The 10,130-nt window shown below is 36.1% G+C and overlaps 1 protein-coding gene across 2 annotated transcripts; it reads right to left on the reverse strand.

Annotated features, from left to right (window-relative positions):
- Positions 1-4,870: 4,870 nt before the first annotated feature.
- Positions 4,871-5,725, reverse strand: LOC129238039 (uncharacterized). 2 transcript variants are annotated; one of them, XM_054873077.1, is made up of 2 exons: positions 5,303-5,725; positions 4,871-5,186 (listed from the first exon to the last, which is right to left on the reverse strand). In XM_054873077.1, exons 1-2 carry the CDS (start codon positions 5,709-5,711, stop codon positions 4,984-4,986), a joined length of 612 nt encoding a protein of 203 aa, XP_054729052.1. In that variant the 5' UTR covers positions 5,712-5,725; the 3' UTR covers positions 4,871-4,983. The 2 variants fall into 2 exon arrangements, with proteins under 2 accessions (XP_054729052.1, XP_054729051.1); XM_054873076.1 differs by having other exon boundaries at positions 4,871-5,189.
- Between the last annotated feature and the right edge of the window lie 4,405 nt (positions 5,726-10,130).

Raw genomic sequence — 10,130 nt, forward strand, 5'->3', positions numbered from 1 at the left:
ACTTTCCCATGCCCGTCTTTCCACTGCACTGAGCTTACTCGTAAATTTCTCATCTCCCATGAGTTTTCGAATCTGAGGCCCGACAAGGATCCCTAAAATTGTAATAAACTGTAAACTACTATTAACAAATATGAGAATAATGTGTTACCTTCTTTGCATCGCTGACTCTAGGGAATGCAACTTCTTTCAGGTGACGGAACGCTTCGCCATCGACTTTTAGTTTTTTCAAAAACTGCTTCGCATACCCAAGTTTCAGGTGCAGTGGTGGCAAGATAACATTTTCTGGTCGGACAAGTGGAGGGTTCAAAACATTTTTTAGACCAATTTTGTAGAGCTGACGTGTTGGTCATTCAGTTTTTGCTTGCGATTCGGGGCACAGCTATCCCACTCACAAAGATAGCAAGGGTACTTGGTGTATCCACCTCGCATACCGAACAAAATTGTCAATACTTTTAGGTCGCTTACTACATATTTGCCGTACATACAAAATTAGTAAAAAAAATAAAATCTTAAAACTCACACAACTCTATGAATTTTAATTCAATTAGAGTCAAATATAGCTCATTCTACGCGAAATTAAATTTATTAAAAAAAATCTTCAATATAGGACAATGTCGTAAAAATGATGTTAAAGATGAAAAAAAGAGAAAAAATAAAAAAATCCAAATACTTCCGTCTACAGCCTCGTCAGTTATCATTTCAGAAAAATTGTCAACACTCTGTCAATAAGGCTTGTTTTTGTTCTTTCGAACTAAAAAAACAAAGGTTGGAAGGTAGGAGTGATTATTCATATCAACCTTCTGAAAAACGGTTTTTTGGCCATAAATGAGATTTTGGGGATGTATTGGAAATTTCTCCTATACCTTTTTTCATTTCAAGTTGTGCTAGGTCTCCATAAAAGTATAATATCACTGTCGCACAGTGTAATCGTTCTTCCTGAATTTCATAAGTTTTTTGTTTGTCTTGCGAATAAATCATTTGGGATAGTGTTTTGTTACTGGTCGCGGAGAGTAGCCATATGAAATAAAGAGAGATATAAGCAGAAAAAATGAATAATTTCATACATAAACTTTTATACTAGGCTTCATTTAGCGTATAACTTACACGGTTGGGTTATAATACTTCATCCATTTATCACGATTTCACATTTTAACTTTTGATTTAACCCTGGATGGTTGGTGTAATATTTATCTCCAAGTGCACTGAGCTTAATTGATATTGTCCTTCGGTTAATTATTTGATTTTCGCGAAGAGAGCGCGAAAAAACTCGAAAAACCCATCAGCAATTTTTACCGAGCTTAACAAAGCGCGCTAGTTGCTTCTGTCTCGTACTAACTGGCGCTAGTTAGATTAGATAAGATTACTTCGAGGTTTGCACTTCGACCTCATAGTCTTTTGTGCCCTCTGCTCATCACAGTACCTCATCCAGACCCACTTCACTTGTTAAACTCAGGATAGAGCTGGGTTGGGTTGAGCGTGAATGCCTATATTTGGCTGCAATTGGCGCTAGTTGGACATACAAAGTGAATCCAAATTTCCCTGTATCTGATGCTTTCAACGCAAAGGAGACCTTGCCCTTCTTCTGCCCCCACCGCATCGAATACTTTCAGTGCCGGAGCGTTTACATCCATTTGTTTGAAAGCTACCCAGAGGATAATTGAGAGGATGAAGCCCGGAAGTTGTGAGCTGCCTGAACCGCATGCACCTGGCCACTCCCAGGTGAATGGCGATCAGAGACTTTCTTCGATTGTGCGGACTTCGCTTTTTCATATCAAGGTATGGTTATTATTATTAAATGAGCTGCATATGAATAGCTCTACTTCAACCAAATGTTCTGCAGCCCGATAGACGAAGCGAAAACGCATTACTGCAAGCAAAAAGCGAACCATTTTCAAAATGTCTAGCTATAAATTAAGTTTCTGGCACATTATGGTTGCCCTGCTAGCCGTCCAAGTTAAACAAATCGATAGTTTGAACTTCAAACACTAGGTTGTCCACGTTGTAGTTTATACGAGATTTTTGGAATGTCAAAGTGATATAAAGATATTTAAATAAAATTCTCATATTTTTGAGACACAACACCAGAGTTGCAAAAAAGTCTCCATACAAGCCTTGTCTTAATTTTGTTTTTTTTTTAACTTTCATGCTTTCAAATAGGCTATAAAACATTACTGATTACTTCTTTTAGATCTTTCCTATTTTTCCTATGCAATTTCGATCCCATAAAACAGTCTGCATCAACACTTTGACTGGCCCAATAAATATATCAGCTGTTTATTGTCCACCCAAGTATAATAATACAAAACACCAATACCTTGATAATCTTAAATCAGTTGGAAATCGATACCCAGCAGGGGGAGACTACAATGCTAGGCACGTAACATGGGGATCTAGGAAGGAAGACACCTATATGAGGCCATTAAGGCAAATAACAACAGCATATTAAGCACAGGAGAACCGACGTATTGGCCAACTGACACTAAAAAACTTCCTGACTTAATCGACTTCTGTATTACGAAAAGCCTGACTCATGAAAACATTGCAATAAAATCATGCCTTGACTTATCATCAAACCACTCACCATTAATAATAACGCTCCTGTTAGAAAAATCATCACCTCGATATATAACCATAAGACGAACTGGAATATATTTCGTGATGTCATAAAAGAAAACATAGAAGCTCGAGCCTCTTTGAAATCCTCCTCCGAACTGGACAATTAAATCGTATACTTAAACGACAACATAATAAAAGCAGTAACACATTCGACACCAATATTAGTTACCTTAATAACAAAGAAAATCCCCGCTTTTATTTAAGACAAAATCAAACAAAAACGCAAACTCAGGAAAGACTGGCTCCAAACACCCAGCCGATAAAACTAAACGAAACAAATCATCAAATGAACTCAAAAAAATTTTCCAAGAACATAATGACAATCAACTGAAGAAGTACCATAGCAGCCTCGAAAGAACTACAGCTACCAACTATTCCCTATGGAAAGCAACTAAAAAACTCACTAAAACAACCATACACAAGCCTCCAATAAAAACAAATTCCAACACATGGGCAAGAACAGCAAAGAGAAGGCTGAAACATTAGCTGAAATATTTACAAATAGCATGGATAATAAAGTCATTGATGTGGCAAACACAATTGAAAATGCAGACCACACAATACAAAACACGACAAAAGAAGAAACCAAATATTATATAAAGAATCTTAAAGACAAAAAGACACCGGGGTATGACCAAATAAATGGAAAAATACTAAAGGAGCTACCCGATACTATAATAAACTACATACGAAACCTCTTCAACGGAATAATTAGGCTACAATACTTCCCAAAAGCTTGGAAAGTTTCACAAGTTATAGCGATCCCCAAGCCAAACAAGAACGTCACTCTTGCTAGCTCGTACTGACCAATTAGCTTGCTGTCCATCCTCTCCAAACTGTTTAAGAAAATACTGCTTGACAGAATTGACCCGATTCTAAAACAAAAAGATGTTATCCTCTCACACCAGTTCGGTTTCCGAAAACAACATTCAACTGTGCAACAGATTCACAGAGTAGTAAACAAAATTACAGACAAATTCGATAAAAAGAAATATTGCATTACCGTGTATTTGGACATCGCGAAAGCTTTTGACAGAGTATGGCACAAAGGACTTCTATATAAGCTAAAAAACATTTTACCACTTAACATATTTAATATCCTTAAAAGCTACATGACTGATAGACACTTCTTCATAAAATACGACGATGAGTGCTCTGATATCTTGACGGCGTCAGCTGGAGTACCTCAAGGAAGCGTACTGGGCCCCATACTATACTTAGTATACACAGCAGATATAGCAACGCAAACTACTCGAGGATCAATGATAGCTACATTTGCAGACGACACAGTTTTAATGTCAGCTATAATAAACACAATGAAGAAGCAGCAACAAAAACACTGCAAGATACGCTATCAGTTACTTCACAATGGTTTGAAAAATGGGGCATTGAGGTCAATAAAGACAAAACACAACAAAGAGAAAATCTTCAAGATATCCAATCCAAATTAACGGAAAAGACATAAAAATACACTCAAGTGCAAAATATTTAGGCATAACGATTGACTCAAAACTCTACTACTACAAACTCTACTGGCTACTAGGAAAACAATCAAGCCTAAACTTATTTAATAAACAAATGATATATTATACAAATCAATAATCAGACCGTAGGTCCACTACGGACTAGAAATTTGGCGGACTGCCAGTAAATCAAACCTACAAATCATACAGAGAAGTCAATCTAAGATGCTAAGGACAATCACAAACGCAAATTAGTACATAAAAAATGACGATATTCACCGCGACCTCGGCATAGACACTGTCACTGAAACAGTTAGAAGAAGCAGCAGTAAGCACATCTTGCGACTATTAGAGCACAAAAACCAGGAAATGAGAATGATACCGGAAATGGAACTTCAACCAAGAAGACTAAAGCGCAAAACACCCGCAGATCTTGTTCGTACTGTATTTTAAAATAAAATATAATAATATAAAATTATAGAAAACTATGTTGTATTAGTAAAATTATAACCAAATGTAACACAACAACTACCACAAAAAAATGACACTATTCCGATAACGGATTCGGGTAGAAGGGCGCAATAAAACGTGAATCGGCAGTCTGAAAGTTTACGTGTGATTTTTGTTTTAGGGAGAGTCAAAGTTTTCTCCATTTGCAACTTTCGAAATGCAACTTAAGTGCCAGAAATAAGGCAAGACAAGAAATGTATGAGCTTTGATTTATTTAGTACGTGTGGAATTTTTTTTAAATATAGTATATACTTATATATAAGTTCCAGCACACAAAGATATTTATAAGTTACAAAAAAGACTTCCCCATTTATTATACTTTTCTTTCGATATTTGGTTTCATTAAACTTAAATTTATTCTTATACTGACATGCTGAATAACATAGCAACAAAATTAGTAGCCACCATTTGTTTTGTTTTTAATTGGAATACCATCGCGACTTCTATATCGATCGCGTGGCCGTGTTTTAAAATTATTTCTTGTGGCCACATTGATTTTTGTAATCACTGCACTCTCGTCTCGCTCAGTTTGTCTTGCTGGCTCAGTGGAACTAATAGTGAGATGTCTGTCCCAAATTCTTCTTTCATCTATTGGCACTGCTGAGTATGAGAATCAAAACACATTGAAGTTTGAGTTTAAAATTTCTAAATTGCGCGAACATATCTATTTATGTCCATATGTATGTGCACTGAATTATAAAAATATCTCATACCTTTGGGCTTATCATCTTCCGAGCTGGACTTTTGCCTTTGCTGATACCCTTCACTTCTTGGATGCCAGCCTACTGCTCCGATATATGTTGGTGAACTCAATTGGTTTCCATTTATTTCTCGCCCTTCCTCGCATTCTGCTCTCCATGCTTCGGCGACGGAACTTCCCCTTCCAGGAGCATTATTACTAACATGTATTCTATGATTATGCCCATGTGAGCTTTCTTGCCAGGGATGTCGGTGAACTTCTCGCTTTTGTGCACTGTGGTAATTATTCTCCAGTGTGAACACCACTTTTGTTTGAGGGAAATGCGTTGAGGCGCTTGCTAAGCTTGCGAGTAATAATAATACTGAAGCGCAGGTTTTGTGCCTTACTATTCGAGCAAAAATTATAAGTACACCCGATTCCATATTGTTTTATTGACGTGAACTAAATGACTGAAATGTAATATTAAGACTTTAATGGCAAAGCTTATCAGCTGGTTTGTTGTTTTCAAAATGATGCAAATACTTTGAGGTTTGCTTATCTGTTAAAGTCCCCAACAAAAACAAAAAATTGAAATAAAGCTAAAAAATGTGGAAAATTGTAAATAAAAAATTTTGCTATTGAGTTTCGGGATTTCATAACCTGATTTTGTAATGCACGTAAACATTTAGACGCTAGTATTTCGAAAATATGAGTCATTTGAAAAAATAAAACTTAAAAATTCTTTTTTGTTTTTAAAGAAATCATCATCATTTTGGTTTGATTTTCCTAGGAATATTTTATGATGAAATTCAACGTTAATGCTAGAGAGTTCAAGCTTAGTGGCTTAAATCGGATGTTGATAGGAGAAGTATAAAAGATATATATTTAAATTTTTTTTTTTCATGAAAGTATGTAAAAAACTACGAGTCGCAATTACTCAATAAGCCGTGTAGTCTCCATCTTTGTTGAGTATAGCCTGGCATCTTCTCGGTATACCCTGAACATCTGAAGCTTTTCTGTGTAGCTCGTCGACAAAGAGGACTAGATTTTGCGAACTTGACCCATGAGTTGCTTTAAGTCGTGGACTGGCTTTCCGGTAAGTTGCGTTTTCATAATTCCCCACACATTTTTAATGGGGTTGGCGCTTGGGGAATGGGAGGGTCAGTCCCATACTGTGACGACATTTTCTTGTTTTCGTAAAAATACCGCTTCGATAGGCTTCACGTACTTCTCACTCATTTTTGTTTGGTTGTGTGGGACTAATACGCAGCATAAATCAGAACGAAATATATCTTGAAGTTACAAGAAAAAACGCCGGTTCTTTTCTCTTGACACAGTCTGTATTGTTTACCATAAAATAAGAAATTACGTCTTTTCTGAAATTTTTCTAACCTATTAAAGTTTCTAAGAACAAAAAAGAATGGCGAGATGCGAAAAATGACAATAAAATTAACATATTAACTAAAATTAACTATTCAGTTCCTGAGCAATGGAATAAGTAATCATATGCCGATCCGGCTCCATGATTTTTATTAAGATTTTTTACGTATGACCCCCAGAATGTGCTCTACTATCCACCATTATATTACTAGGTATTGAATGGAGGCTTTTATGCCACAACTTTGCGTTGCATTCCAAACTGCTTTTTGTCCATAAACTGCATAAATTTGTTTGACCACCTGCTAAAACTTGCCACCGTGATCGTAATGGTGCAGAAGAATGTGTAAGACTTTCTCTTATTTTTACATCAATTTTCGAGCGCGTAAACACAACTAGCTTCACCAAATACAAAATTGGAAAATCATTTTTTTGGTGGCCTATATGAACCGGCCTATATGAACCGTCCACCTAGTATATGGATTGGAGCGTGGATACCATTCGGAAGTGCGTACTATATGTTCGAGTCTCTGAGCATGAAACACCAAATGCTGCAACAAATTTTTTCTAACGGAAAATCAAAGCAGCATTTTTGTCTAGGTTAATAAATTCAATTAGAGCCTGAATATAAATTTATTATTGTAATATTTGTTAATTAATTTGTTTATTGGATAATGAAAAATTTCACTAAATAATCAAAAACCTAAGAACCAAAAAAAAAAACACAAATCGAATAAAAATTGCTTTCTTAAACATTTTAATATTAGTAAAATTATTTCCTCAAATGTGCCTCGTCATTTTTAATTTCCTAAATATATTAAGGGGGCAGACACCTGTAAACTTTCGAAAAAAAAAATTTTTTTCTTGTCATTAAATGTTAATATAATCCTTTAAGAATATGTCAACTAATTTTTGATTTGAACGCCCGTTTTCATAATAAGCGTGAATAACTTTAACGCCTTGCTTGATTGTGCATCTTTCCATGGTTCAAATTGAATTAGTCTCAAATTAAAAAATTTTGAATAAAATGCAGAAAAAAGCGTGATGTTTAGGAGTGGTTTACATTCAGTATCGGCCCTTAAAATTTAACCACCCGGCCGCCGTAGCCGAATGGGTTGGTGCGTGATTACCATTCGGAATTCACAGATAGAACGTTGGTTCGAATCTCGGTGAAACCAAAATTAATAAAAACATTTTTCTAATAGCGGTCACCCCTCGGCAGGAAATGGCAAACCTCCGAGTGTATATCTGTCATGAAAAAGCTCCTCATAAAAATATCTGCCGTTCGGAGTCGGCTTGAAACTGTAGGTCCCTCCATTTGTGGAGCAACATCAAGACGCACACCACAAATAGGAGGAGCAGCTCGGCCAAACACCCAAAAAGGGTGTACGCGCCAATTATATATATATGTATATATATTATGATAGATCGTCAACCATAACGACAGAGGTACAGTTACGTTGCCGACTTTGGACGCATTTTTCTCAAAACTATATTTTTCGAACTGGCATACTCGACAACTCGAAAAGTTATTGATCGATCTCCCTGAAATTTTGCACACATCGTTTTTATGATAATATTTTCTATGTGAATTTACAATTTTCTAATATTTTCGAAGCAAAAATAGTAGGAAAATTCGGCCCAAACCCATTTTTTTTTTAAGTATTTTATTCCACGATTTTTTTTATTTTTGCTTAGTTCTTATAGAAATTATGACAGTAATAAACAAAACAGTATTTGGTTTTTTGTATTCAGGTCAGGTCTGTGCGGTATGTAATCAGATAAAATTGTAATGTATTGTTACAGGCATTCCAGGGATGGCTTAAAAGTTTATGTGAACCCGTTAGAAGACGCTGGAGTTGAGATGCTTCTAAAGATCGTGGTCCTGGCCCGATTTAGTTCGGAATATCAGCTTTTCTGCTGTATGCTTCTTATATATTATAATGCGATTTGAATACGATTACAACAATTACTCGATGAAAACCAAGGAAGTATTTTGCGTTGCCCAACATTATTGTTGTAAATTAACCTTCGCTAGACACAATGGGGTGTGAGTTACCCCACAAAATTTTTGATGTGTTGTGGTTTGATTATTTCTAATATCTGTAATCAGCTGTATTTTAGGAACATTGAATTTATTCTTGGAATTCATGCAGTAAGTACTCAGTAGTTGGTCCGCACCGAATTAATGCAGATCTAAAAAATGTGATTGGGTGAAATTTAACCAGTCTGTAGTTAAATCTTGATGGCCGAAGTTTAAGTCAATGCCAAAAAGTAGTCTCTGGTTGTTTACGAGACGTCATAAAGCGAAACAAAGTAATGAAAACAAAAAGCAAAGTAAGGGTTTATAAAACTCGCTTTCGACCACTAATGACATATGCCATTCTCACACGCACAGACATAAGAGCTACAGAACATCTAGTTCGAAATGCGACCTCTTAGAACTAAAACCAGTCATACTCTACGAGATCTTATGAGGAATGAAAGCATAAGAGAAATGTGCCAAATACTCGATATAGTAAAAAGGAGTCGCAAAAGAAGACGAGATTGGATGCCACATGTCCTCAGAATGACCGACGACCGCTTGGCAAAACTGGTGATGGCCGGGAAAGTAAACACTATACGGCCCTGAGGAAGACCACCAAAGGGATGAAAAGATTGCTGGGCATCGGCAACAATGTCTGATCATTAATATTACAGATTTTTGTATTGCATATTAATATGTATATAAGCTTTTAGTAGAAACAGGATAATAATCGTAAATAAAGATGGAGAAGATGAAGAAGTGGTGTGGTTTTTTGCATTACAGTCAACGTCAAAAGATATAGATACTGACCAGCGTAGTGTAATATCATCATCATCATCAAAATCACTTATTTTATCGTCTGAATCAGATAAAAGGTTTTCAAACTTGCTTTCTTATATGGGCCGACTTCTAGACCACACTGTCATTATTGCTCTAAAAGAAAAAATCACTCTATAGAAAAGGCACTAAAAATACAAGAATTCACCTTTGACAAAAATAAGCTAAAGATATGCACGTACATACGAGGGGTGCCTTTTATATGTCGGGATTTGGCAACCCTGGTGTTGCAATCTGGCAACTGACAGCTTTATCGCAAAGTTTGACATTTTTTGGCTTTTACGTACTCAGAACGTTTTGAAATACTAGCGCTATTTGTGTTGTTTACAGTAACTTAAAAGATTCATCTCGGTCAAAAAATGGAATTAAATCGTGAACATTTTCGTGCGATTATTTTTTACAACTTTCGACGTGGATTAACTCAGCAACATTGCATGGATGAACTTAATTCATTTTTTGGCGATGAAGCTCCATCAAGGACCAGTGTTTATCGATGGTCGGTCGTAGTTCAATCCAACACGAATTTCATGAAGGTCGTCCAAATCAGTTGTTGTGCCGAAAACCATTGATGCTGTGCCCGAACTGATATTGCAAGATCGTCATGTGACCTATCGTGAGATTG

Source organism: Anastrepha obliqua, chromosome 2, assembly GCF_027943255.1.
Source record: "Anastrepha obliqua isolate idAnaObli1 chromosome 2, idAnaObli1_1.0, whole genome shotgun sequence".
In the NCBI taxonomy this organism is placed as follows: Eukaryota; Metazoa; Arthropoda; class Insecta; order Diptera; family Tephritidae; genus Anastrepha; species Anastrepha obliqua.